The sequence below is a fragment of the Pollachius pollachius genome (assembly GCF_949987615.1).
Source record: "Pollachius pollachius genome assembly, chromosome: 1".
NCBI lineage: Eukaryota > Metazoa > Chordata > Actinopteri > Gadiformes > Gadidae > Pollachius > Pollachius pollachius.
In genome coordinates, this window is record NC_136934.1 from 14846545 (window position 1) to 14869783 (window position 23239).

The window sequence follows — 23239 nt, forward strand, 5'->3', positions numbered from 1 at the left end:
CTCCCCCCCTCCCACTCCCTCCTCCCCCTTTCCCCTCACTCACTCACTCCCTCCCTCCCTCCCTCCCTCCCTCCCGCACTACATTTTTCCATACCTCTATCTGTCCCTCTCTCCCTCCACGTCTCTCATTCCCACAGACTCAGAAAGTGGGCCATACGGAGACGGCGCATAGGGAGGTGTGTGTGTGTGTGTGTGTGTGGGGGGGGCGGTGCAGCCGCTGTTTGCACTTAGTAGTAAGATGGGAGGATTTATAGGCTGGGTGTGAAGCAATCATTCAGGACGCTGTGTCGGGCCGTGTTCTTCAATTAGCGATTGCCGGCTTTCGCGAACACTTCTCTCCCTCTGCCCCTGTTTTTCTCGCACTCTCTGTCTGTATCTGTAGATGCCCAAGGAACTGTTCAGCAGCGGCCAGAGTGCGGTGGTTGTTTTTTTTGTCGCTTGTCGGTGCACTGTCTGAAATTGCGTCGCCCCATGGCCATTCGCCCCTTGCCACACACCGAAACGGAAGGGCTGGAACTCTGCCTACGATAGCAGCCCCAGGACCCCTATGGAGGGAGGGAGGGACGGACAAGAATGGATGGATGGATGGACGGAAGGATAAACTGAGGGAGGGAGGGAGGGAATTAGGGGGTAAGGAGGGAGGGACAGACAGAGGGAGGGATGGATAGAGGCCGGCAGGGATGGACGGAAAAAGGAGGGAGGGAGGGAGAGAGAGAGAGAGAGAGAGAGAGAGAGAGAGAGAGAGAGAGAGAGAGAGAGAGAGAGAGAGAGAGAGAGAGAGAGAGAGAGAATGGTTGATAGAGGAGATAGAAGGGGAGGGAGAGAGAAGGGGGGGGAGAGAGTTAGAGAGAAACAAAGAGAAAGGGAGAGAGGGGGATACAGAGAGAGAGAGAGACAGAGCAAGACGGCGATGGAGAGAGATGTAAATAGAGATGAAGCAATAGATAGAGAGAGAGAGGTAGAGGGGGAGATGGAGAGGGATTGGGACACAGATCGGGAGATGGTGAGATGGAGACAGGTAGAGAGAAGTCGAGAAAAATAGTTAAAGAGAGCGAGAAAGCCTGCTGGAGGTGAGTGGTGGGGTAAACGAATAAGCAGGCACTAGAGGGCGCCCTCCGCCTCTCCACCCCATTCACAATGTCTCTCACTGATAAGACACACTCAGACACACACACATCTGCACACAGCCGCAGTCAACATGCTGAACATTGAAATTTGAAATTCAGAATGAGATGTTCTCACAGTTACTTCGAGACAATCAATTTGAATTGTATTAATCAGTCCTTGCACTCAGGCCCTCTCCAGTTCACTATTCAATTAGCACCATACTCTCATATCTACTCGCTCTCTCTCCCGGTCTTTCTGTCGCTCTCGCTCTCCCGCCCATTAGCTTTTCACTACTTATTCTCATTTAGCTTTCCGTCTTTTCCCCTCTGTGTCTCCCTCACTGAGTGCTGAGCCACTCTATTTATTAATGTTTCCACGTTTTTGTTTTGACCCTCCATCAGCATGGATGATGAATTCCCAGCTAATGAAAAGCACTTGTACTGAAAATGAAAAGCTCTTAAAACGCATAACTGTAAAACCCCTTCCCTCCTCTCTCTCTCCATCCACGGACCCTTCTCCACCTTGTTCATTCCAGCCTTTATCTCTCTATTCTTCATCAAGTGTTTCCTCTTTGTTTTTGTTTTTCTTTCTTTTATTCTTTCCCTCCTTCCCTCTCCCCACTCACTTTTTTCCCACAATTTAACATTTATCTTTTGTCCACTCCACTTGAATGCCAACAAAGAGAGAGCAAATACAGGCCCAGCTTTCTGCCATCCCCGCCCCTTGTTACGCTGTTAAATGGGCTGTGTTACTGTAATGAGCTGGTAATTTATGGCTGTGGAGCCCCAGGACTTTTTATCATTACTTACCACATACTATTGGGTCGCCTTTGGGCTCATGTGCTTCTTGGACACACGCACATACGAGAGCCCAAAAAACTCTAAACGCATATGGGCACCCACACGCACGCCCACACAAACACACACACACACACACACACACACACACACACACACACACACACACACACACACACTAATATGCAGATATGCATACCCACACACACATACATAAAAACACACACAAAGACATACATTCAGATATCTACACACAGACATGCACGCCTGCACACACAAATACACGCTTGTATGCAGATATACAAAAGCATACACACACAAACACACTCATATGCAGATATCCATGCACAGCACACACACACAGGCATGCACATGCACAAGCACACGCAAACATACGGACATTTTGTTTGAGTGAAATAAAAAAAAAAGGTCTGAAATGATGAACAAACATTATCGCTGACGCCCATGTGTAGATGTGTAGTTATCGTGTCTGTGAGATTATGCACATTGTCATCTGTGTTTGTGAGTGGGCTTTCATGCAATCTAAGCGGTGCCGATATGTTATTTGTGTGGGTAATTCCTTTATTGGATTCTACACAAGCATATTTCAGAAGATGGAAAACCATATAAACATCCCCCTTAGGTAGCAACCCACAAAGCACCCAACGTGTGTGCAATTCAGTTTGAAATCGAGGCAGTTAAGTCAGTGGAGGCGGCAAAACTTCAAATTGACCCGTTTGTTTTATGATGCCATCGTGTTGCCGGTTCAGTGAGAAAAAACAGCGATATTCATAAACACATTCTTTAGTTCCCGGGCACAGGTTACCTTGACTGCTATGCCGAGATAATTGTCATTGTGGGATGTCTTGCTATTGTGGTTGTGTAACGGGATAGCCTGCAGTGGAGCTCAAAGAGGGGGGGGGGGGGGGGGGGGGGGGGGGGGGACTGCAGAGAAACATTCAGACCGCAGAGAGACAATTCAGTGGGAGGCAGAGATCAACCTTGTGGGTTTAATACACATGATACATATATATATATAGTGTACATTACATAAGTACGGACAAACTCACATACATAAACTGGACTGTTGGGGAAGCAGGTAGTGACAGTTTAGAAAACCCCGCCGCACGGGCCTATAACACAGAACCCAGCCGCAACAGACACGGATACTTGCAACGCGCCATGGCAGAGTACTTTGTGGGAACCGTTTGCAGCGCTTGTGGAGCTGGCCGCCTGCTCAATCGTCCCATTTCAACGGTTTTAACGGTTGAAATGGACCGGACAAGAGCTAAGCTCTTGCGATTGCTTTAATTTCTGAACACACTTTAAATCCCCCAAGCGGCCACATTGAGCTGCTGGTTGTTGTTGGACGTTTTGGTCATGGCTCCTCTTCTGTGGACACGCGGCGCTGCCCTGTGCCCGTCGCTGTGCGTCAAAAGACAGAGGCTCAGCAGAGGTCATAGCACCTCAGGCGAACAATGGCAATGTGGGCTTTTGGAAGCGCTGTTCTGTTTGATCGCCACCTAAAAGGCTATCGGTGCTGAACGCGCTCCGATACTCTTGCTTTAACTTCTGCGTTGTTTTTCGTTTGTACCGCTGTGCCTGCGCGGGCATGAATGTGTTTTAAGTTATGTAGATTCATGTCTGTGCACAACCCTCCCACGGCGTACACACAAGGCGCTAGAACCGCACGGTTTACAGACCTCGGCATGACCCCCAGTTGTCGAGAGGTCAAAGGTCATCCCTGGGGGAAGGGGGAGGACAGTGACCCTGAACGCTGGGAGACCCCATGAGGAACGTGGGGGGGGGGGATTGGAATCAGAGCAGCCGGGGTGAGGGGAGGACAGCGGGGAGGAAAACGGCAGAATAGGATAAAGACGGAGAGTTGAAAGAGAGCAACAAAGGAGACGCTGCTGATGAAGGGAGGGGTGCTTCTGATGATGAACAGGGGTACAAACGATGCAGGGGGATGAGAGGGTAAGACGGCAACCAAAAGGCAGGATGTCTTAGCGCAATAAACTGTTGGCAGGATTGACTTGGAGCACATAGATTGGAAGCTCACCCCCTCCCACGTGAAATTCAAACACAACCCCTGCCAAGACAATACCCCGCGCACAGTCTGGAGGTATCTCTTGTGATCGGCGCCCAGTACCCCACGCACGCCATTGCTTCCCGGAGTATAGTGTCTGCCTTTTTATTCATATATTTTTACGAGTCATTTGTAGAGTGTCGCGCCGTGGCACAGGAATACAAGGTTCTTAAGCTGTCGATTTGCATTCATGCACGCTTTATCAGGATTGCGGATGCAGTCGAAAGCGCCCGGTCTAAGTGAGCCGGGCTCACAGCGTGTGGCCAACGAGCCGCGGGAACCGGTCCAGTCATAAACTGGGAACAGGTGTTTGATCTAAGGCCAGGTATTGATCAGAAACATTCTGCGTGCATGAAAATGAACGCACTCGGCATTGGTTTGATTTGCTTTGCCGTGTGTGTGTGTGTGTGTGTGTGTGTGTGTGTGTGTGTGTGTGTGTGTGTGTGAAAAGGCTGTATCGTCTCGCCTTTAGTTGTGAGTGAGCCATAAACAATGATGGCGGTGTGATTTATTTTGAGTTATGTCCAGGTATTGATTAAAAAAACATTGAAGCGGTTTTAAACTTTGCTAAAGAGCTTTTGGTGAGGCCTGCCTAAGTGCTGTTACGGGCTCTCGGAAGCTGTTTGGTTTGTATCAAATAAAAAGATGATGGAGAAATATGAATCAATAAATAGTACTGTCAGAAATGTGTGAAGGGTTTTCAAATGATTGTTGCAACATTTTGGTTAGTGCGATCATGTTCTCTTCTTTATCCATTTTATAGATTTGTCATAGTAAAGTTTACTTTAGTTAATCTTTCTTACTTTTTTCCCTATCCTCACAATACCTGACACACACTTGAATAACTTCATGAAAAAAAGTTATTTAATTCATTATTACATTCCAGTGTCAACATGTAGATATAATGAAGAAGAGTGTTTACGGTCAATAAAAACATTTCACCATTGAATGAGGCACTCAGTTAGATAATCAATTATAAATATTAATTGTTACATTCGTTCCAGAGATTGATGTACATTTTTAATATGAGACACTTGAATTTACCTTAATTGTGTATCTATGCCTGTGTGGGTGTCTTGCGTTCTCGAGTAGTTTATTTGTTGTCTGTTGATTGATGTTTTTTTTCTCACAGTACTTGGTTTGTATCAGTGCATGACCCCATGAGCGTAAGGGTTGTGTAAGCAGTTTGAATCAGGGTCAAGAGTCACTGCTCTTAGGATGAGACGTTGCTTAGGAAGCCGTGTTGTGGTGGCAGAGGGGCTGGCGGTTATCAGCACTCTGCTAACTTAATTGCCCTTTAACCCTAATGTTGGTTAGTCATTTGACTTTGGTCATTGCAAAGAGGTTTTAGGTCAATCCACACACACACACACACACACACACACACACACACACACACACACACACACACACACACACACACACACACACACACACACACACACACACACACACACACACACACACACACACACACAGGACACAGACACACAAACACTAATCCCTGGGGCTGTGAGGACAAGGTTGGGTTGCAGACGAAGTGACGAGCTAGGTGAGTGATTCCCCTGGATAAGGGTGGACCCTTTTAGTCTTGAGTTAAGACTTGAGGCGCTCACTCTGCCCCCTAAAAAAACAGGCCATAAAGAATACAGAGCAATATATTCACTGTAGACACACAGAAGGGTGTGTCATTATTAAGAGAAGGAAAAACACATTCAAAATACGTCAGGGTGAGCAGTTGGATGGAACGAATGCATACTTGGATTGTTTTTGTGGATAAGAGAATTTTTTGATTAACTGAATTTACCTATTTGATGACTTAAAAGAAGTTGACTGTAATACTTTAAGCAGATGCGTCTGCCAGTCCCTTGCCAGTACCGATCCCACCTTGAGGATATGTTGTAAGCGCAGGTATCCAGTATCTTTCTAGGCATAAAGTGTAAGAGAATCCCGTCTCGCACTCTGCATCTACTCGTGGCGTGTAATTACCTTTAAGACCAGCTCTCTGTGCTAAAGGATTAGCCCTAATCCATAACCAAACCCATAACTATCGCTACGCCACGCTAGCTAGCTAGCAGCCAGCCAGACGGCGCAACATGGCGGCTCATCCACTCTGCACACTCTTGTTTGGTCTTCATCCCCTCCTCCTCGTCTTAATTTCCTCCTCTGTTGCCCTGTTTCTTAATCTCCTTCCTCCTCCTCCTCTCTGTCTCCATCTTTTCTCTCTCTCTCTCTCTCTTTTTCTCTTTCTCTTTCTCTCTCTCTCTCTCTCTCTCTCTCTCTCTCTGTTTCTTTCTGTCTTTCTCTCACTCCATCTCACTCTAACGTGCAGTCGCTTTCTCCTCTTAAATTAAAGTTGTTAAGCTTTATACCCTGTGTCTCGGGTGGCAAGAGAGCTCATGTAGTACACATTTTGAAATGAGAGAGAAAGAGAGAGAGAACTAGACAGTGAGTGAGGGAGTAATATACCCTTCAAAAAATTGGTGGATAGGAGCAGAGGTCCCGTTAGTTTGAAATAGAGTGTAATACCCTGCTTTTACTGCCTATGTCTTTGGGTGTGAGTGAGAGAGAGAGACAGTCAGACTGAGAAAGAGTGTGAGTGTGTGTTGCAAAATAGTTGTGCATTATTGATTTCCTAATTATTTTTGTTTTTGGAGAACAGTGTTGTGTTGACAAAATAACAGCTAAGAAACCGCAGCCTTTCATAAAGTTTTCAAAGAAATTGACTTGACCTCATTATCAACAAACCCCATAATAGTTCCTACTTACGTAATACCGATGATTTTAATCCAGATTTTTCGGGGCGACCTGGTTTGTGTGACATCAGACCTGAGGCCGTTTTTGCACCTCACCATATATATTTTTTTGTCTGACCCAAATGGCGAGGCGAAAGGGAAAGATTGTAATTCATTCAGCAAAGTTAGACTTGAAGGAAAAGAACAAGGGAAAAGTGTCTGGGCCAACGCAACAGCCAGGGCCCAACTCACTGATGTACCGCTACGGCGGTGCCAAGAGAAGCAGAGCGGGGCCCCGGCTGGGCCCCGCTCTGGGCCCGAAGCTTCCTGCTGACCGCTGGTCTAAAGGAACTCATGGGAATAAAGCGTAATAGAGATTCCCAAAAGAAACCATTTATGTTTTTCGGGGAACTGAATGAGTAACACACACAAAATGATAAAAGTAAATACAATAGGGGGAAATTTGTTGCGTAGTTGCTGTGTCCAAACAGGTCATGGTCAGGGTGCCCCACACTTCTTGGTCTGTGTTCCCAGGCCCTGAGCCCAGCTCTTGGGGAGAAAAAGTAAGGTTCATGGTTGTCATCTGGGGTTTTGCAAATACATTCCTTCATAATTCCTATTCAGTCTTTGCTCCTGGACTGCCAATCTGGCAGGGCGTCTGTATGTCAGTTCTCTCTCTATCTCTCTCTCTTTGTCTCTCTCTCTTTCTCTGTCTCGCTGTCTTTCTCCTTCTCTCTCTCTCTAACTCTCACTCGCTGTATTTTTCTCTGGCTCTGTCTCTCTCTCTCTCTCCCTCTCTCTGTTTGTTTCTTTCTCTGTCTCTGTCCCGTCTCTCTCCCTCTCTCTCTCTGGTTGTCTCTTTCTCATCTGTCTCTGCCTCTAATTCTCTTTCTCCCTCTCTCTCTGTCTCTTTCTTGGTCCCTGTCCTTCTCTTTCTGTCTGTCTGGCTGTCTGTCTGTCTGTCTGTCTCAGTCTCTCTCAACCCTCTCTCTGGCCCGCTACTCTCTCTCTCTCTCTCTCTCTTTCTCTCTCTCTCTCTCCTTTTCATATATTCCTCCTTCATTCGTGTGTGCCCCTTCCCTGTCCCCTCCATGTCCTCTTGCAGCCCTGCATCCTTTTTACAACCAATTTCCACTCGTTGTACGACAATGTGTGCTCGACAGTACAAACTCATGTTGTTGTGTATTTTCCCTTTAGATGGTCGGCTGCCCTTATATTGCGAGGTCATTGTTGTTGTGTTTCTGGTCCAGCACTTGAACATTTCAGGGTTTTCTGATGAGTATATCTACCCCCTACCTCACTCCAATTCTCTCTCTCTCTCTGGCACTCTCTCTCTCTCGCACACAGACACACGACCACAAAATGGTATGTGTCAGCTGGTTTACATCAGATCAGAGACTGATTGGGTGAATGCCCATACCTTGGCTACATCTCACACACACGCACGCGCGCACACACACACACACACACACGCACACACATTCATGCACACATACAGCACCAGCAGGCATGATGCCTTTTTTTCTTCCCTTTCGGCTAATTAATTTCCCAGATTGAGCATGTCCCACCATAAAGTGTTCTCCCCCCTACTTGTGTCCAACTCAATCTCCTCTCTCACTCTGTGGCTCTCCAGTAAGCCTGTATATTAGGGCCCGGGCCTGTTGCGGTTCCCTCTCTCTCTCCGCTCCCCTTCCTTTGATTGCGTTTGCCCAAAAACGTCATGGCTATAAACGTCACCTTGAACAACCTCTGGATCACTATTGCATTGCCATCTCAATCTTTTCTGTCCCTTTTTTTTTCTCCCTGCCCCCCTCCCCCCCCCCCCCTTTTTGTGCCTTATAATCTCTCCCATCTCGAGCTCATCCAATGTGGCTCAACTTCCAGATTGACCTTTATGTCCACGACGGCCAGGTTTTTTTTCCCCCCCTTCTCCGAATCCATGCCTTTTTCTTCTCTCTTCTCCCCCTGGTTTTTCCTTCAAGGCTCTTTCACCTCGAGCCTCTCGCTGTGTCTCTCCACTGAGGTTTCTGGCTCGCACGGCCGGCCTAGCGTTAGCAAGGTCTTAGTCTCGCGACTGTGTGTTCTTTGAGCGGCTTCTTGTTCCAAGCGGTGTAACCTCGTTAACGTCGCTAACCGAGTCATGGCACTCGGTTGCCCCCCCCCTGTTCTGTTGGACTCTGGGTTTTGTTCTGAAGAGGATCCCAGCCCCGTTAGCCAACAGACATGGCGGCTACAAGTTCGGAAGGTCCAACCGGGCGACCCTCTGGTTGCTAACTCGGGTTCCCTCGACTTCTGATGGACGTGTGCACGTGTGGTCTGTTCCTACGTTATGAATATAGTCTTGACGTTTCGTCATATGTTTATGTATGTCCACGCACCCCTTGGGGTAATTTGTTTTATTTCTCTATGTATCATTTCAAGTATTGTTATCCAGAACCTAAGCACAAACACACACACACACACACACATAAACACACAGCAACACACACACACTCACAATGAAAGATTGAAACAACGCACAAAGGAGGAAACAAATCTTCCATTACATTTCCATTTTCCAGTCGTTGTTATTCAAATGTTCCCCCGTGCATAATGTCTCCGGTAATGATGATGATGTTTGAATCGTACATTACTTTACGCCACAGGAGGTGCAAAGGGGGCCCTCGCCAGGTCTTTGATCATACGGCTGAACAGTGGAAGGGGATAAGTAGAGGGGCACCGCTTCTTAAAAAGCCAACGCGGAGCGCAGAACGTGTTTCTCATTAGACATGACAGTTGCGTTCTCTGGCATGCATCATGTATAATAAGCCCCTTCTCTTCTTTATTTTACGCCCGCACACACACACACACACACGCACACGCACCCTTACACACACTCACAACGACACACACACACACATATACAAGTAAACACACAACTCACACATGGGCATCAGCAGCAAATCTTTTCCATATACCATCATGTCTTCAGTAAGCACTCTGTCTTCATCAGGGGAGTGGGGGATCATGGTGTATAAGGTTACCACAGCCAGAAGGGCGAACGGGTTCGGAGCAATAAGGTAGCAGTAATGGCACACCATCATTTAGGAGAATGTAATAAGTGAATATCTAATAAGCCCGTAAATGATGCTTAACCCCTGCTGCCCTGGAGCAGGGCAGAGTGATAGAGGCGATTAAGGAAGGGTTTGGGTGGAGGGCGGGGGGGCACACGGGCCTGACCATCGCCTGACCTGCCCTGCTCCCAGGAGGGAGCTTATCTGAACCCAATGGATCAGCTTGGATGGTCATATGGGGACAGGGGTTACCTGGTTTGGACGGCTGCTGGATATGAAGAAGGGACCGGGGATAGTGGTGGTGGTCTCTGGAGATGAGCTGTCTTGGAAAAAGGACTTTCCATGTCTGATGCTACGGGAGGGGTTTCCATGGCGACTTGTCACCTGAGCCAAGATTCTGTATCGAGTTAAAAAAAATTGACCGGTCCTATTTTACGCCGTGCTGTTTGTGATTCATTAAGTTGAATTGAACATGTTAGTTAGTTCCTATTTTTTTTTTCCGAGTCACACGCAAACTTGTCGGTATAGGCTTCACGTTTTTCATTCTGTTTTTGCACTGTTCTTTTCCGTTTTCAGTCCGAAATGAAAAAAAGTCTCCCATTTAAAAAAAGACATTCAAACCAACAATGCCGTTAAACAGAACGCACAGAGAAGCCAGTTGCGCCGGTGGAGCGAGTGGATGGGCGGCCGTATCGAGGACGCTACACACAGCCCAGGAGGCCGTGGCTGCGTGGTGGTGACCCCGGGGTCAGCGGTGTTCAACGTGGTCCTCATTATGTGCCGGCTGTGGTGATCCAATACATTATCCCCTGGCACAGAAGACACAGAAAGAGAGAGGGTGGAGGTGGAGGAGGGTAATGTGCTGCGCCCGACGTGAGTGATATCTAGGATTTAAAGCGGGCCCCTTGCGTCTCGCCCTGCTTCCCTTCACACTAAACTAAGCGTACATCAGGGAGGTACGCTGGGCCCGCACACTCGCACTCTCGCATGCTCCCGTGTGCACGCAGGCTGGAGCACATGTGTCCGGACGGACATACTTCTGAAATCCCCAGTCGCTCTCTGTCTCCGCCACCTTCCCTTTCTCTCATTCTCTGTTTTGTGTTTTTTCTCGGCCTCTCTCGTGCACACGCACGCACGCACGCACGCATACACACACACACACACACACACACACACACACACACACACACACACACACACACACACACACACACACACACACACACACACACACACACACACACCCATTATAGCATGCTGCGTGTCGAAAAGCTGTGCATGCACGCACACACATATGCATATACATATGTGTGTGTATATATATATATATCCTCCAAAGGCAGGCCGGCAGAGTGTGTCCTCATTACCGGGCCTGCGGGTGCCTACCAGTCAGCCACAGCAGCAACAGGAATAAAGGATTTCTCCCTCTTTTCGCCGCGGCCTCTTGTATCCGTTTTTTCGCTCCACCTTACCTTCTCTTGCATATCGCTTCATTTATTTCGCAGACAGAAAATCATTATCAGTGGGGAAAGACAATTTCCTGCTCCTATGGACCCTCATATGTGAAGTGTGTGTGTGTGTGTGTGTGTGTGTGTGTGTGTGCGTGTGTGCGTGCGTGCGTGCGTGCGTTGTGTGGTGTGTGTGTGTGTGTGTGTGGGGGGGGGGGGGGGTTGTGTGTGTGTGTGTGTGGGGGGGGGGGGGGGTTGTGTGTGAAAGAGAGAGTGTGAGTGTGTGTGTGTGTGCACACACACTGCTTGAACAGTAGCCCCATTTTCTCCTTTAAACCACAATGTCCCCCAATCTAAAGAAGATGAAAAGCATACAGTGGCACACATTGCATACATACATGCTTTACATACATTAATTACATACATTGTTTTTCTCAATGATAAGTCCCAACGCGGAACGGAACGGCCTTGTTTGGCCGCGTACGTATGCACGTTCAAGTCGGGGGTCCAACTCCCCTTCTCGCTCCTCTTATACAAACCTCCACGTCCGTCAGGCTGAGCAGCAGTGTTCTGCTATAGTAAACAGGCTTAGTCCAAAGCCCTCTTCTGTTGCAAGAGCGGTCAATGGTTTCCATTGGCAACAAAATTGGATGGGCTTTACCGTCTCCTGACAGCGGATCAAACGTGAGGCAAAGAAAAGAAGAAGAGGAGGGATGAGAGGGAGGGAGAGGGAGAGAGAGAGAATGGCTCTTGGATATTAGCCTGTAATAGCAACCAGATGAACTTGTTGATAGTGCACTAAAGGAGTCTAAATAGACCAGGACTTGGCCCACGCTAACAAAGGCACCCTGCAACTCTCGGTTAGCCTTGAAGCCTACCTCGAGAATGCCTATTTTGTAGTCTAAGAGGCACAGCCACCTCTTTCTTCTTCTTCGTCTTCTTTTTCTTCTGCTTATCCCTTCCCACCGCAGTCTTAAACTGTCCCCTTAAACTGTCTCCTCCGTGCAGCCAAGACAGACATGATCACTCTGCTGTTATCACTGCCTGGCAGGCCGCTGCCACTGTACAGTCGCCCGTCCTGGCAAGAAATGGCCATTAGGAGATGGAGCGGGCAATGTATTCAATCTGTTGTCTTAGGTATTATTCAGTGTAGTGGGCCACCTGCCTGGTCCTGCACCATCACTTAAGGACGTTGATGCAAGGAGAGCTGAGGTACAAATGAGGCTGAAGGGGGGATGTACAAGGGATTCAGGCGACAGGCAAGGGAGGGGAGGGGGCCGGGAGGGGAGGAAGTGGTATCCGACATCGAATCTCAGATGTTCCTTGGAACGCACGGGGCTGTTTTTGGCCCCACATTTCAGGATTAAACCATTAATTTTATTGAGTCCGTCTGTTCCATTTGGCGTTTCGACCTTGTGGTTCTTCATAAACGGCGGCAGTAAGTGTGTTTCAACATCAGAGGAGAGGACTCGTCCAATGTAATCACGTTTAGGGTTCTTCTGAACGGACCCTGAGACCAAAGGGACATTCACCGCCAAAAGCCACACAACCGTCTTGTCACATAAGCACACACACACAAACGGCGCGTGCGCGCACACACAGCCACACTATTAAATATTCCGCCAGGTCAGCAGTGGTCGGGAAGACGCCAGCCACCCATCGCTCTATGTTGTTGTGCCTCTCTCTCCCTCCCTCCCTCTCCCCCCCTCCTCCCTCTCCCCCCCCCCCTCTCTCTCTCTCTCCTTCTCCCTCCCCCCCCCCCTCTCTCTCTCTCTCTCTCCTTCTCTCTCTCCCCTTCCCTCTCTTCCTTTTTCTTTCTCTCCCCTGGCTCCCTCCCTTACTCGCTCTCTCTCCCGTTCTATCTCTCTCTCCCCCCTCTCTCTCCTCCCCTCTCCCCTGCACCTTCCTATCTGTCTCCCCCCCCTCCTCTTTCCTCCCCTCTCCCCCGCCCCTTCCTCTCTGTCTCTCTCTCCCCCCCCCTCTCCTCCTCCCTCTCCCTCCCATCTGGCTTAGGGCACCCTTGTCCCCACGGTGTCGTCGTCCTATGGAGCGCGGTGCATCTTCAAAGCCCTGCCGCTGCCTGTTTAGCTCTAATATGCTATTATGCGTGGTATCCATGAGCAAGCTGGAGCCCAAATAGAACCACATGTGCAGCTCTCCAATTGCCTTAAGCTATCTATTACATATGTATGTTGCAGCACTGTACATGGAGATTAGCCCTGTGTGTGTGTGTGTGTGTGCGTGTGCGTACATGTGTGTTTGTGTACACTGTACTTAACATGGACCCCTCTGGAAGGGCTACACATGGAAAGGCAAGCAGTTGATTTAAACTGCATAAAATGATTAATTTCCCGTTCCCTTGGGGTAAAATCTGACGGGGGGGGGGGTCCTAATTCGGTTTACTATCGAAAAAAAACTTCCTGTAGGCTTATGTCCAATTTTGACTTTATTCTTAACATTTAGGATGTGATTACATGGAAAGAAAGAAAACTACAAATGTTGATCCTACTCATTCTTTTGGTAGGGGGAGTTTTGGGCGTATTAGTATACAAGTCTATTGATTTAGGTATTTGAACCTCAGTGAGTCGGAGTCACGTGAAATTAACACACAATGCACAAACGCAAAAAACAATTCCTTCATTCCAGAACTAGTTTGTGAAGATGCAGGAGGGCCTTTAACATATCGGAGCACACGGCTGCTATCCCCCAGCTTGTTAATCAGAGTTGAAAGAGGGAATGGATTTCTGCATGGGGAGGCAAACAACACGAGCTCTTAGCAAGCAAGTGAAGGTGTCGTCAGAGGTCTCTCTCTCTCACTCTCTCTCTCTGTCTCTCTTTCATTCCCGCTCGCTCCCCCTCCTTCTTTCATCTTCCTCCCAGCCCTCACTCCTCCACCTTGTCCTCCTCTGATTGGTCTTCCCGCCCTTATTAGCTACGTTAACGTGTGAGAGCAAAGAGCTAAGACCATAGCATCTCGATCAATCACGGGAACTCGGGCTACTAATCGATCAGCGTAGCGCACGTCCTCTCAATCTGCCCACCGATCGATGGCTTGGAGATTGATAAGGAGCACTGTCTTTGTGTGTGTGTCCATGTATGTGTATGTGTGTCGATCCCATAGACACACATCTCTGTGTCTATCCCGTAAATCAATTTGCTTGCCGTATGTACAACCATAATAACAAGAGTGTGTGTGTGTGTGTGTGTGCGTGTGCCCCTGTGCGTGTGTGTGTGTGTGTGTAAATATGTTGTTGGAGGCCCATGGGCTTTGTACCCTCAGATAGTGGCAGCCAGGCAGTTGTATCAGTGGAAATTATTTATTCTGGCATAATGTCCTTTACCCTGGCATCACACACACACACAAACACACACACACACACACACCCCATGCAGAAATTATGGAAAAACTGGCATGAATCCTCCCTTTCCCCTGGCACCCCGCTCTTACCTTGGCAGGGCTGTGACACATGCCAGCGCTCTAATGGATTAGTCCTGCAGCACTTTTAAACAAGTCAGGGTTCCTGTCTGTGTGTGTGTGTGTGTGTGTGTGTGTGTGTGTGTGTGCATGTGCATATGTGTGTGTGCTTGCGTGCCCGTCTGTGTGTGTCTATGTGTGCATGTGCGAGTGTGAAAGTGTAAGTGTGCGTATGTATTTTCCCCTGTTTTTCACCTTGTGTGTGTATGTGGGTGGTTGTTTCCCCTGTAGCTGATGTGTGTGTGTGTGTGCATGTGTGTGGGTGGGTCTGTGGCATGTGCGTGTTCTCCCCTGTAGCTGTGTGTGTGTGTGTGTCCGAGCGTGTTTGTGCGTGTGTCTGTGTGTGGTCCTCTAGCTTACATGCATTCGTATTTGCAGTCCTGTTCCAGATCTTGTGTGTGTGTAAACAATGAAATGGTGTTCGACAGCAGCAGCACCAGACGACAGTGCCCTGCTGCTGTTAGCCGCTCTGTCGCTGTTTTTGGTATATATTATCATTATATATATATATATATATATATATATATATATATATATATATATATATATATATATACACTCCCGTCAGCCCCAACTTTTTATATCACTGACAGGTGAGGTGAATAACATTGATCATCTTGTTACAGTGGCACCTGTCAAGGAGTAGAGTATAAAGGTATTAGGCAGCAAGTAAAGCCAGTCAGTTCTTTGAGTTGATGTGTTGGAAGCAGGAATAAGGAGCAGGCGGAAGGAGCTGGGCCACTTTGACACGGGCCAAATTGTGATGGGAAGACGACTGGGTCGGAGCATCTTCAGAACAGCAGGTCTCACGGGGGTTAGGATGTTCCCGGCATCCAGATGTTAGCACCGGCGGAAGAACAACAAGTGCACTGAGGACAGGGTCATGGGCGGATCCCACAAAAGAGAAAGACTAAACCGTAACGCTGGCTATGACGGAAAGGTGCGGGAACACGCTCACTGGTCAGATGGCCTCCAATGGGAACGTGAGCGTCACACCTGCAGAGGTCTTGTGGGGGCCAAGCCTCGACCAGTCAGGGCTGTTTTGGTAGCATGAGGGGGACCTACACAATATAAGTCAGGTGGCCTTTATATTGTGGCTGATCAGTGTGTATATGTTGATATTATCCGCTGTATATCTCTGCCGGGAAAGGAGACAGTGGCATTTAGATTTGCATGGATAAAAGGGGTTACTGTCAGATGAACCCCTTTATCCCTAACTTCTCTTTTTTCTTGTCCCGTATGCGTGCGTGCTTGCATGTGTGTGTGTGTGTGTGTGTGTGTGTGTGTCTGTGTGTGTGTCTTTCCCCCCCCATCAGCGCTGATAGCGATCGGCCAGTACAGCAGCACCATCGAGACGGTGGACGCCGGCTGGTGCAAAGACATAACGGACCAGGGCGCCACGCAGATCGCCCAGAGCAGCAAGTCCCTTCGCTACCTGGGTCTCATGAGATGTGACAAGGTACGGGAGGCGTGGGTGCTTCAGCTTTGAAATTGAAATTGAAATGTTTGATTCACAATCAGCGCTCTCATGCACAGATGAGTGCTGTTCTTCCTGAGGTCAAAATTTTAAATTGCATATTCTTTATGACACACAAGCATGCATTCACACAGAATGCAACACAAACAAAAACATTCAATAAAAAGAGGAGGAAATGAAACTCCTTACTTGATTTAAGTTGGCTATTCTGATCGACTCATAGGGGCCTACCTTGCATCCGGCGCAATTGACTTTCTCACTGGCGCATGTGTTGTTGCTAGTTTGCAACTGGGGCAGAGCGTTCTTTTCCCTCCTGCGCCACGTGTCGGTAAATTAGGGAATGATCTTGCGCCCCAAGGGGCGGTTCGGCGAAAGGAGGAGGCGTGTTCTGGCGCAAACGTTCCCTGGTGCTATTTTGCAGTTTCCGAAACCACTTGACCCACAAACCAAGAAATACCTGGTTTAAAGTCAGTGGCGCGTTGTTCAGATGCTATTTTAAGGGCGCATGCATAATGTTGCTTGTGCACCTCGCGCATACACTTTGCTTCTCTCATCTACCTAGCCACACATTCTTGGTAAATTATTTGGGAAAGACATCGTGACATCGTGTACATGCCCATAACTTTTAGGATTGATGAGTATTTGATTGTGAGAAAACATTGTTTTACCACGTGTGAGTGTTAAATAGAATGAATGAATGCGGGCGCGCGTGTGTGCGTCCATCTGTTTAAACACACGCAAACTAAACATGTAATTCGTAATACAGTCCATGGCAATGTATATTAACGGGGGGGCACATGCATATTACTAACACAAGTCGATAAAGATAATGCATACAATACTGAAGAAACGATGTTTATAATGTATTGCCTATATCATTAAATGGAACCACAGTTACCGCATATCATATGTGTGTTAAGTTTTCTTTGCCAAAATTTATTTGAGGACTCAGTATTTCTGAGGTTGTGGAAGAAAACCTTATTCCATGTGTGAATTACGCCATATTATTTGGCCATAAACTGAGCCATTTGAAGTTTGAAATTCATGTGCATCTGTCTTATCGGAGACTGCAGACGCGCTGTCAAAATATCAGCTCGTCAGATTCAAATGCTCTCATGGCTCTTAAAGGGGATGGGAGTTAGCACTCTCATTGGTTTATTGCATGTTACGCCCAAACCACACCTACGGGTAATTAGGCTACTTCAGACCAACCCTTTTTAGATTTGCGCTGGTAAAATAGCAACATCGCCATAGAACCGCCCACAAAGCTACTTGCGCTTGGCGCTTCTCACTTGCGTTTCAGACCGTTAAAATAGGGCCCATAGTCTGAGAACCCTTAGCTTAACCAGTCACCACCAGCGTCTCACATCGCCCATGTTCCCATTCACTCCCATACACTACGACACTGTTAAAACACAACAACGAAATGAACGTGTACGTGACGATCTCAAAAGCGCCACTGTTCTTTGCTCTCAGAGTGTAGAAAGGGGTTTACGGCGAAGGAAGATTTGAATGTCAAGTCTGAGTGTTTCGTAGAGGTGGCTGGTAGGCTTTTGTTGCTGTGGTGCTTGATGGTAAAAGAAGAGGACATAAAATGCAGAGATAATGGAAGGATGATTGCTCTATTCATTCTGTAGGCTTTGTGGCGCGCGGTGAGTGTAAGGGTTCATACGTTTAATTTGAACTGAAGTGGAGCACAGTACCTTGTTAATGAGAAGTTTGTTTTAATCGTAACCGTTACTCGTAAACACACAAATTATATCTGAGAGTAATATTAACCAACAGACAAATAGATTGCACACAGATGAAGGCTTACTCTGACACATAATAACATACACAAACATGTACATGTTTTTTTTCACAGGCTACTTACTCACAAATCGTTGTGTCTCACCCTCACTCAAAAACAAAGCATTCAGTAAAATAAACACACCGCTTTTAATCGCAATGGTAACATCTCCGGGAGCCGGGATTTGCTATTGGTATAGGGATGCTCCACCTCGTATCATGCATGTGCATTAAATTACTGACGTCCTCGGCAGTCTGGACGACATGAGTGGAGGGGATTGAGGGAGGGAGGGAGGGATGGGAGGCAGATGAAGCTAACAGCTGGCCACACACCTGAACCACCTACCTGCTGTGTTAGAGGAGCACCTGTTGGGTGTTACCTCCTAGGTCAGGATCCCACCGCTGGCGGTTTGCATGGGGACATGTGCACAGTAAGACTGAGTGGTTCTCACACCCCGGGGGGTCTTTGATTGTGGGCTGAAAAGTGTGTGTGTATGTGTGTTTGTGTGTGGTTTAGTGTCAGTGTTTGTGTGGTTTTGTGTTTGTTGTTGTTTTAGTGGGTGTGTCTGTGTGTGTGTGTATGGTTAAGTGTGTTTTTGTGTATCTCCGTGTGTTTGTCTGTGTTGGTAGCGTGGGTCTTGTTTTATAGCTCTGGCTTATTGGATTGGGCAGGCCAGTATATCTTAGCTATAGTTGCGACCTCATGCGTTTTATTTTTATGATTATAATTTATATGTGCACTATGAGGTCATTGTTATACACGAGTATAGTGCTCACTATATCTTTTAGTTTTCTAGTCTCCATAATATTAAAACGCTTTAGGTTTGGTCAGTGATCATACATGCAGGGTTTCAGTGATGTCATGTTTTATGCAAAATATCATAGAAGATATGAGTGCACGTCTATCATATTAAACTGAGAGGCAAAGCGAGCAACATTGTTACTTATTTAATTTCATATTCATTCAGTCGCCCTTCTACTTTTGAAAAGCATGTTAAGGGAATTATTTGAGTCTTAGTTTGAATCCTTCAATCATCTAGTGTGCGTTGGAAACATGGAGACAAGTCATTTACTCCTGTGGGGAGTTTGAGAGCTGCTCAGCAGTAGTGATAAGAGCCATGAAGAAGAAGGTTGAGCAAGAGAGTTTGACACTTTTCAAAGTCAGATAAATTACCAGTCACGAATCACACAAATCATATTACCTTATTTTGTGTGGTGTGTGCGTGTGTGTGTGTGTGTGTGTATGTGTGTGTGTGTGTGTGTGTGTGTAGGTGTGTGCGTGCATGTCGGTGCATGCTTGTGTATTACATACAATATTAATCTTTTGTTCTCATACGATCACCAAATTTCTAATGGCTGATTGAGTTGATTTAATGAGCTTTTGGACCACAATGAACCTCTTCGCCTACAAAGGTACCAATGTGACAGACATTTAATTTATAGACATTTATGCAGAGAGGGAGAAAAATGTTGCGTCTTTTCCTCGTCTCAGACGTTATTAAAGGCCTTGTCCTTTAAAACAATGGTCTCCTGGCTCAGTATATTGCTTTAGTTTTCTTCAATTATTGCTAGGTGGTTACACCTTTAACTGAGCGTGCGGCAATTATATCTGCCCCCCCAGCTCATTCATTCCGCTTCATATTGATTTGATCTGATCTGCAACAATAAAAGCCACACGTTCAGGTGTATTTATGCTGGCGGCAGGGCATTCAGGGCTTTCGGCTTCTCTTTTTATTTTATTTTACGGATGTGCCATTTAACATTTGTGCCCCATCGAAATATTAGCAATTGCTTGATTTGCACATCAGAGCAGTGCGATCTGGAACTGTAGAAAATTCAATCATGGTTAAAATGCTTGCCATTATTGGATAACACCCCAGGGAAAACACAGTGGGCTCCTGATCCCATTTGCTGTCAGGAAGCATTCTCTCGTTAGAGAGCTCTCGCCACAATGGAGCTCAACTTTCACTTCCCTCTCATGCAAATTGAAAGACTTTTGGGGGTTGAGAAGAAGGCTGTCTTTTCTATCATGCGTGCGATTCCACATTTGACTCAATATGAGGAACATAGTGTAACTTTTGATCTAATTCCCCTCCTCTTCCCCACTTTAATATACACAATTTCCATCCACTGATCTGCCTGCCTATCTCTTGTTTTCTCTTTGTTTTTGTATCTATTCTATCACACTCCCTCTTGTGGGCTTCAACCCACAAGAGGTAGATGGTCCATCCATCTACCTCTTCATGCCCTTAATTTAATTCTAAATCAAATCTAACTCTAATAAACTCAGTGTTTTGCTGTTATGACAGAGGCTGTGTATTAGATTTGCAGTGCCTCTTTACTTATCTGATTTTGCCGCTTTCCCGTCACTTTGTATCATTGCTTCATGTTGTGGTTGAGAGAGAACAGACGTCTTGTCTAGTGTTGCTGTGAAGGTAAATCATTATTTTCCTAATAAAAAGACCTAAGGTGCATCAAATGCATGTGATTTGACATTTAATGCAACAAAACATCGCAGGCCTTCAGGGGAAGAGAGTGTGCTGATGGTGTACTCTGAGATATAAAGCTGCTTTTCTGGATCGATTGATGCCGAGGACAACTCAGGGCCTGTTACGGAGGAACTACGCAAACGTGTTGTGTTAGTAGCTAAGCAAGTTGTTTCTGAATACTTTGTACTGAATGCAACCCATTACACTAATGATCGATGTCGTCCTCTTTTTTTTTTTCTGCTGCTGCCACCCAGGCTTGCTATCAGTCGAATTTCATCTTGGGATTTAATAACAGTTTATGTTTGTTATATGCTAGTGGTGGTGGATGAGGTGTACCCCCCCCCCCATTCACATCATGGCATTCTCTCTCTCTCTCTCTCTCTCTTTCTCTCTCCCCCCCCCTCCCTCCTTCTCCAATCCCCTCAAACTCATATTTCCAAAAACACACACCTGCACTCACTTTGTAAAGCGCTTTGCGTTCCTAGAAAAAGCACTATATAAATGCACTCAATTATGTTATCTATTATTGAAATAATAGATGCACTTTTTAAATCCATATCTTGGAGCACGAGGAGAGATGTCTGTGAATGCCCGTGCAAACATACAGAACAAGTTATCTGAGAAGGAATTCAGAGATATAGATTGAGAATGAATGGAAGAATAGACATCATAACTTACTCAGCCTCGTTATCACAAGATCATCTGAAAGGCTACCTTTTGTCCGTCTCTCACAACCTTCGAGATGATGGATTGAAATGTGTTACAATATAACACTTTTTATTTTTCACGCTTTCATTTATTCTCTCTCTCTCTCTCTCTCTCTCTCCATCTTTGTGTTATATCCCTCCCTCCTCAACTTCCCCCCTTCTTTCATTCCCTCCGTCCCTCTCCGCCTCCCTCCCTAAACCCCTTCCGCCCCCATTCCTCCCTCCCTACCTCTCCTTCTCCCCCTCCCTCCCTCCTTCTCCCCCTCCCTCCTTCTCCCCCTCCGTATACCCCAGACAGTTCCCTACCTCCTGTGCTAGCTGACGTGGAGTCATGTTTCAGAGTGGACGCTGTCCCTCTGCTAGACAAACACACAGCCCACTGATAACCTTGACGCAAAACAACCGGGAGGACAGTCTCTCTCTCTTTCTTTCTCTTTTTATCTCTCTCTCTCTCTCTCTCTCTCTCTCTCTCTCTCTCTCTCTCTCTCTCCTTTTCACTTGTCATACACCAAAAGGAGGATTGGAACGTTTACTATGAGGAAGTGGAGTTGGTTTGAAAGACTGCTAACTGGATCCAGCTGCCATTTCCATTACGAGCGGTGTGAACGATCAATTTTTTAGTTTTTCCTTTTTTTCCATTCCCTGTTTCTATAAACTTGCTTCCCTACTGTATAGATTTTACTGCCTGGAAGACTAAATACTGTGTGTGTGTGTGTGTGTGTGTGTGTGTCACCTGCCATCAGTGGTTGTATAAAACAAGAAAAAGGTGGCTTTTCACTTCCTTGGCATTCATCGTCGGAACGGTATCTTGCTCCTGCGATGCTCACAAAGTGTTTCCTAAATTTCGCCTCCTTTCTTTGATTGCGGAATGTGTGTGTGGAATGCCTTCTTTCAGACCAGATCCCGCCCTCCCCTCCCTTCTCCTCCCAGGGTTAAAAGTATGCATGGTCTCAAAAGTGTAGGAACTCCTGGTATCAAAGCCCCTGTTCCGAGGAGAGAGCGAGAGGAGGCTATTGATCCAGACGGACCGGACCCCCCCCAAAAAAATTATCAATTAATTTGGTCGTCTCTCGCCCTCTGATTCTGCCGGCTTTTTGAAGCGGTGAGCTGATGGAGTCATGGAAAATGAGTCTGGCCTTCGGGTGCATTGCCCGGCTTGTGTGTGTGTGTTTGTGTGTGTGTGGGATGGAAATGCATGGCTTTTCAATTTCAATTCATCGTCAAATGTTCAGCCTGATTTTCCTGGGACAAATTTATCTCTGAACACATCGCAACACAAACATTGGTGACAATTATGTGTTATTAAGAAGTAATTTTACTGAAGCAAGGAAAAAATGTTATTGATGTTGTAAGAAAATGAAAGAATTTCTGGAAAATAAGTTGGACATATCTTTAAAACCCACCCACAAACATACAAATTCTCAAATTTGTTTTATTAAAAAAGTTCACATCGTATTAAGTTATTATTTAGTTGTTGTTCTGGAGTAAGTAAGATACTGACTTAAAGACAATGAAACCCAGACTTTTATGTGCCTTAATTGCACTTACTCACACAAGCACGCACACACAAACACACACACGCGCCTCGGATGCAATAGCAACCCTCAGTAGCAAAAGTGGTTTGTGTCCAGAGCTTTTAGTTGCTCCTATTTTCCTTGTCTTGTTTTCCATTGTGTGAACACCATTCTGGTCTGCAGGTCTGTCATTAAATACATACATGCTCCCACCCTGCTAGGGTTGACTCAGTGAAATGGATTAATCAGAGCATTTCTCCCAATGCCAAACCTCTCTCTCTCTCTCTCTCTCTCTCTCTCTCTCCCTCTCTCTCTCTCTCTCTCCCTCTCTCTCTCTCTCACTCCCTCTCCCTCTCTCTCTCTCTAAGATTCAAATGGCTTTATCGGCATGGAAAACTCACATTTACATTGCCATAGCACAAACAGTTGAATAAGATAAAACACAGGATATCATCCAAAATAATCCAATAATCTCTCTGCTTCCTTTCTACTTAGTTTCTCCAAAGGTGTGTATTGTTTGATGCGCTAACATGTCACCTCTCGCTTGTTTGCCCTTTTAA

The 23239-nt window shown here is 46.6% G+C and overlaps 1 protein-coding gene across 1 annotated transcript in view; it reads left to right on the top strand.

Annotated features, from left to right (window-relative positions):
- Positions 1 to 23239, top strand: part of fbxl17 (F-box and leucine-rich repeat protein 17) — a 198410-nt gene that overhangs the window by 164408 nt on the left and 10763 nt on the right. Inside the window, exon 10 of the mRNA XM_079739659.1 lies at positions 16021 to 16163. Coding sequence (XP_079595785.1) covers positions 16021 to 16163 — 143 coding nt within the window. The remainder of the gene's footprint in view (positions 1 to 16020; positions 16164 to 23239) is intronic.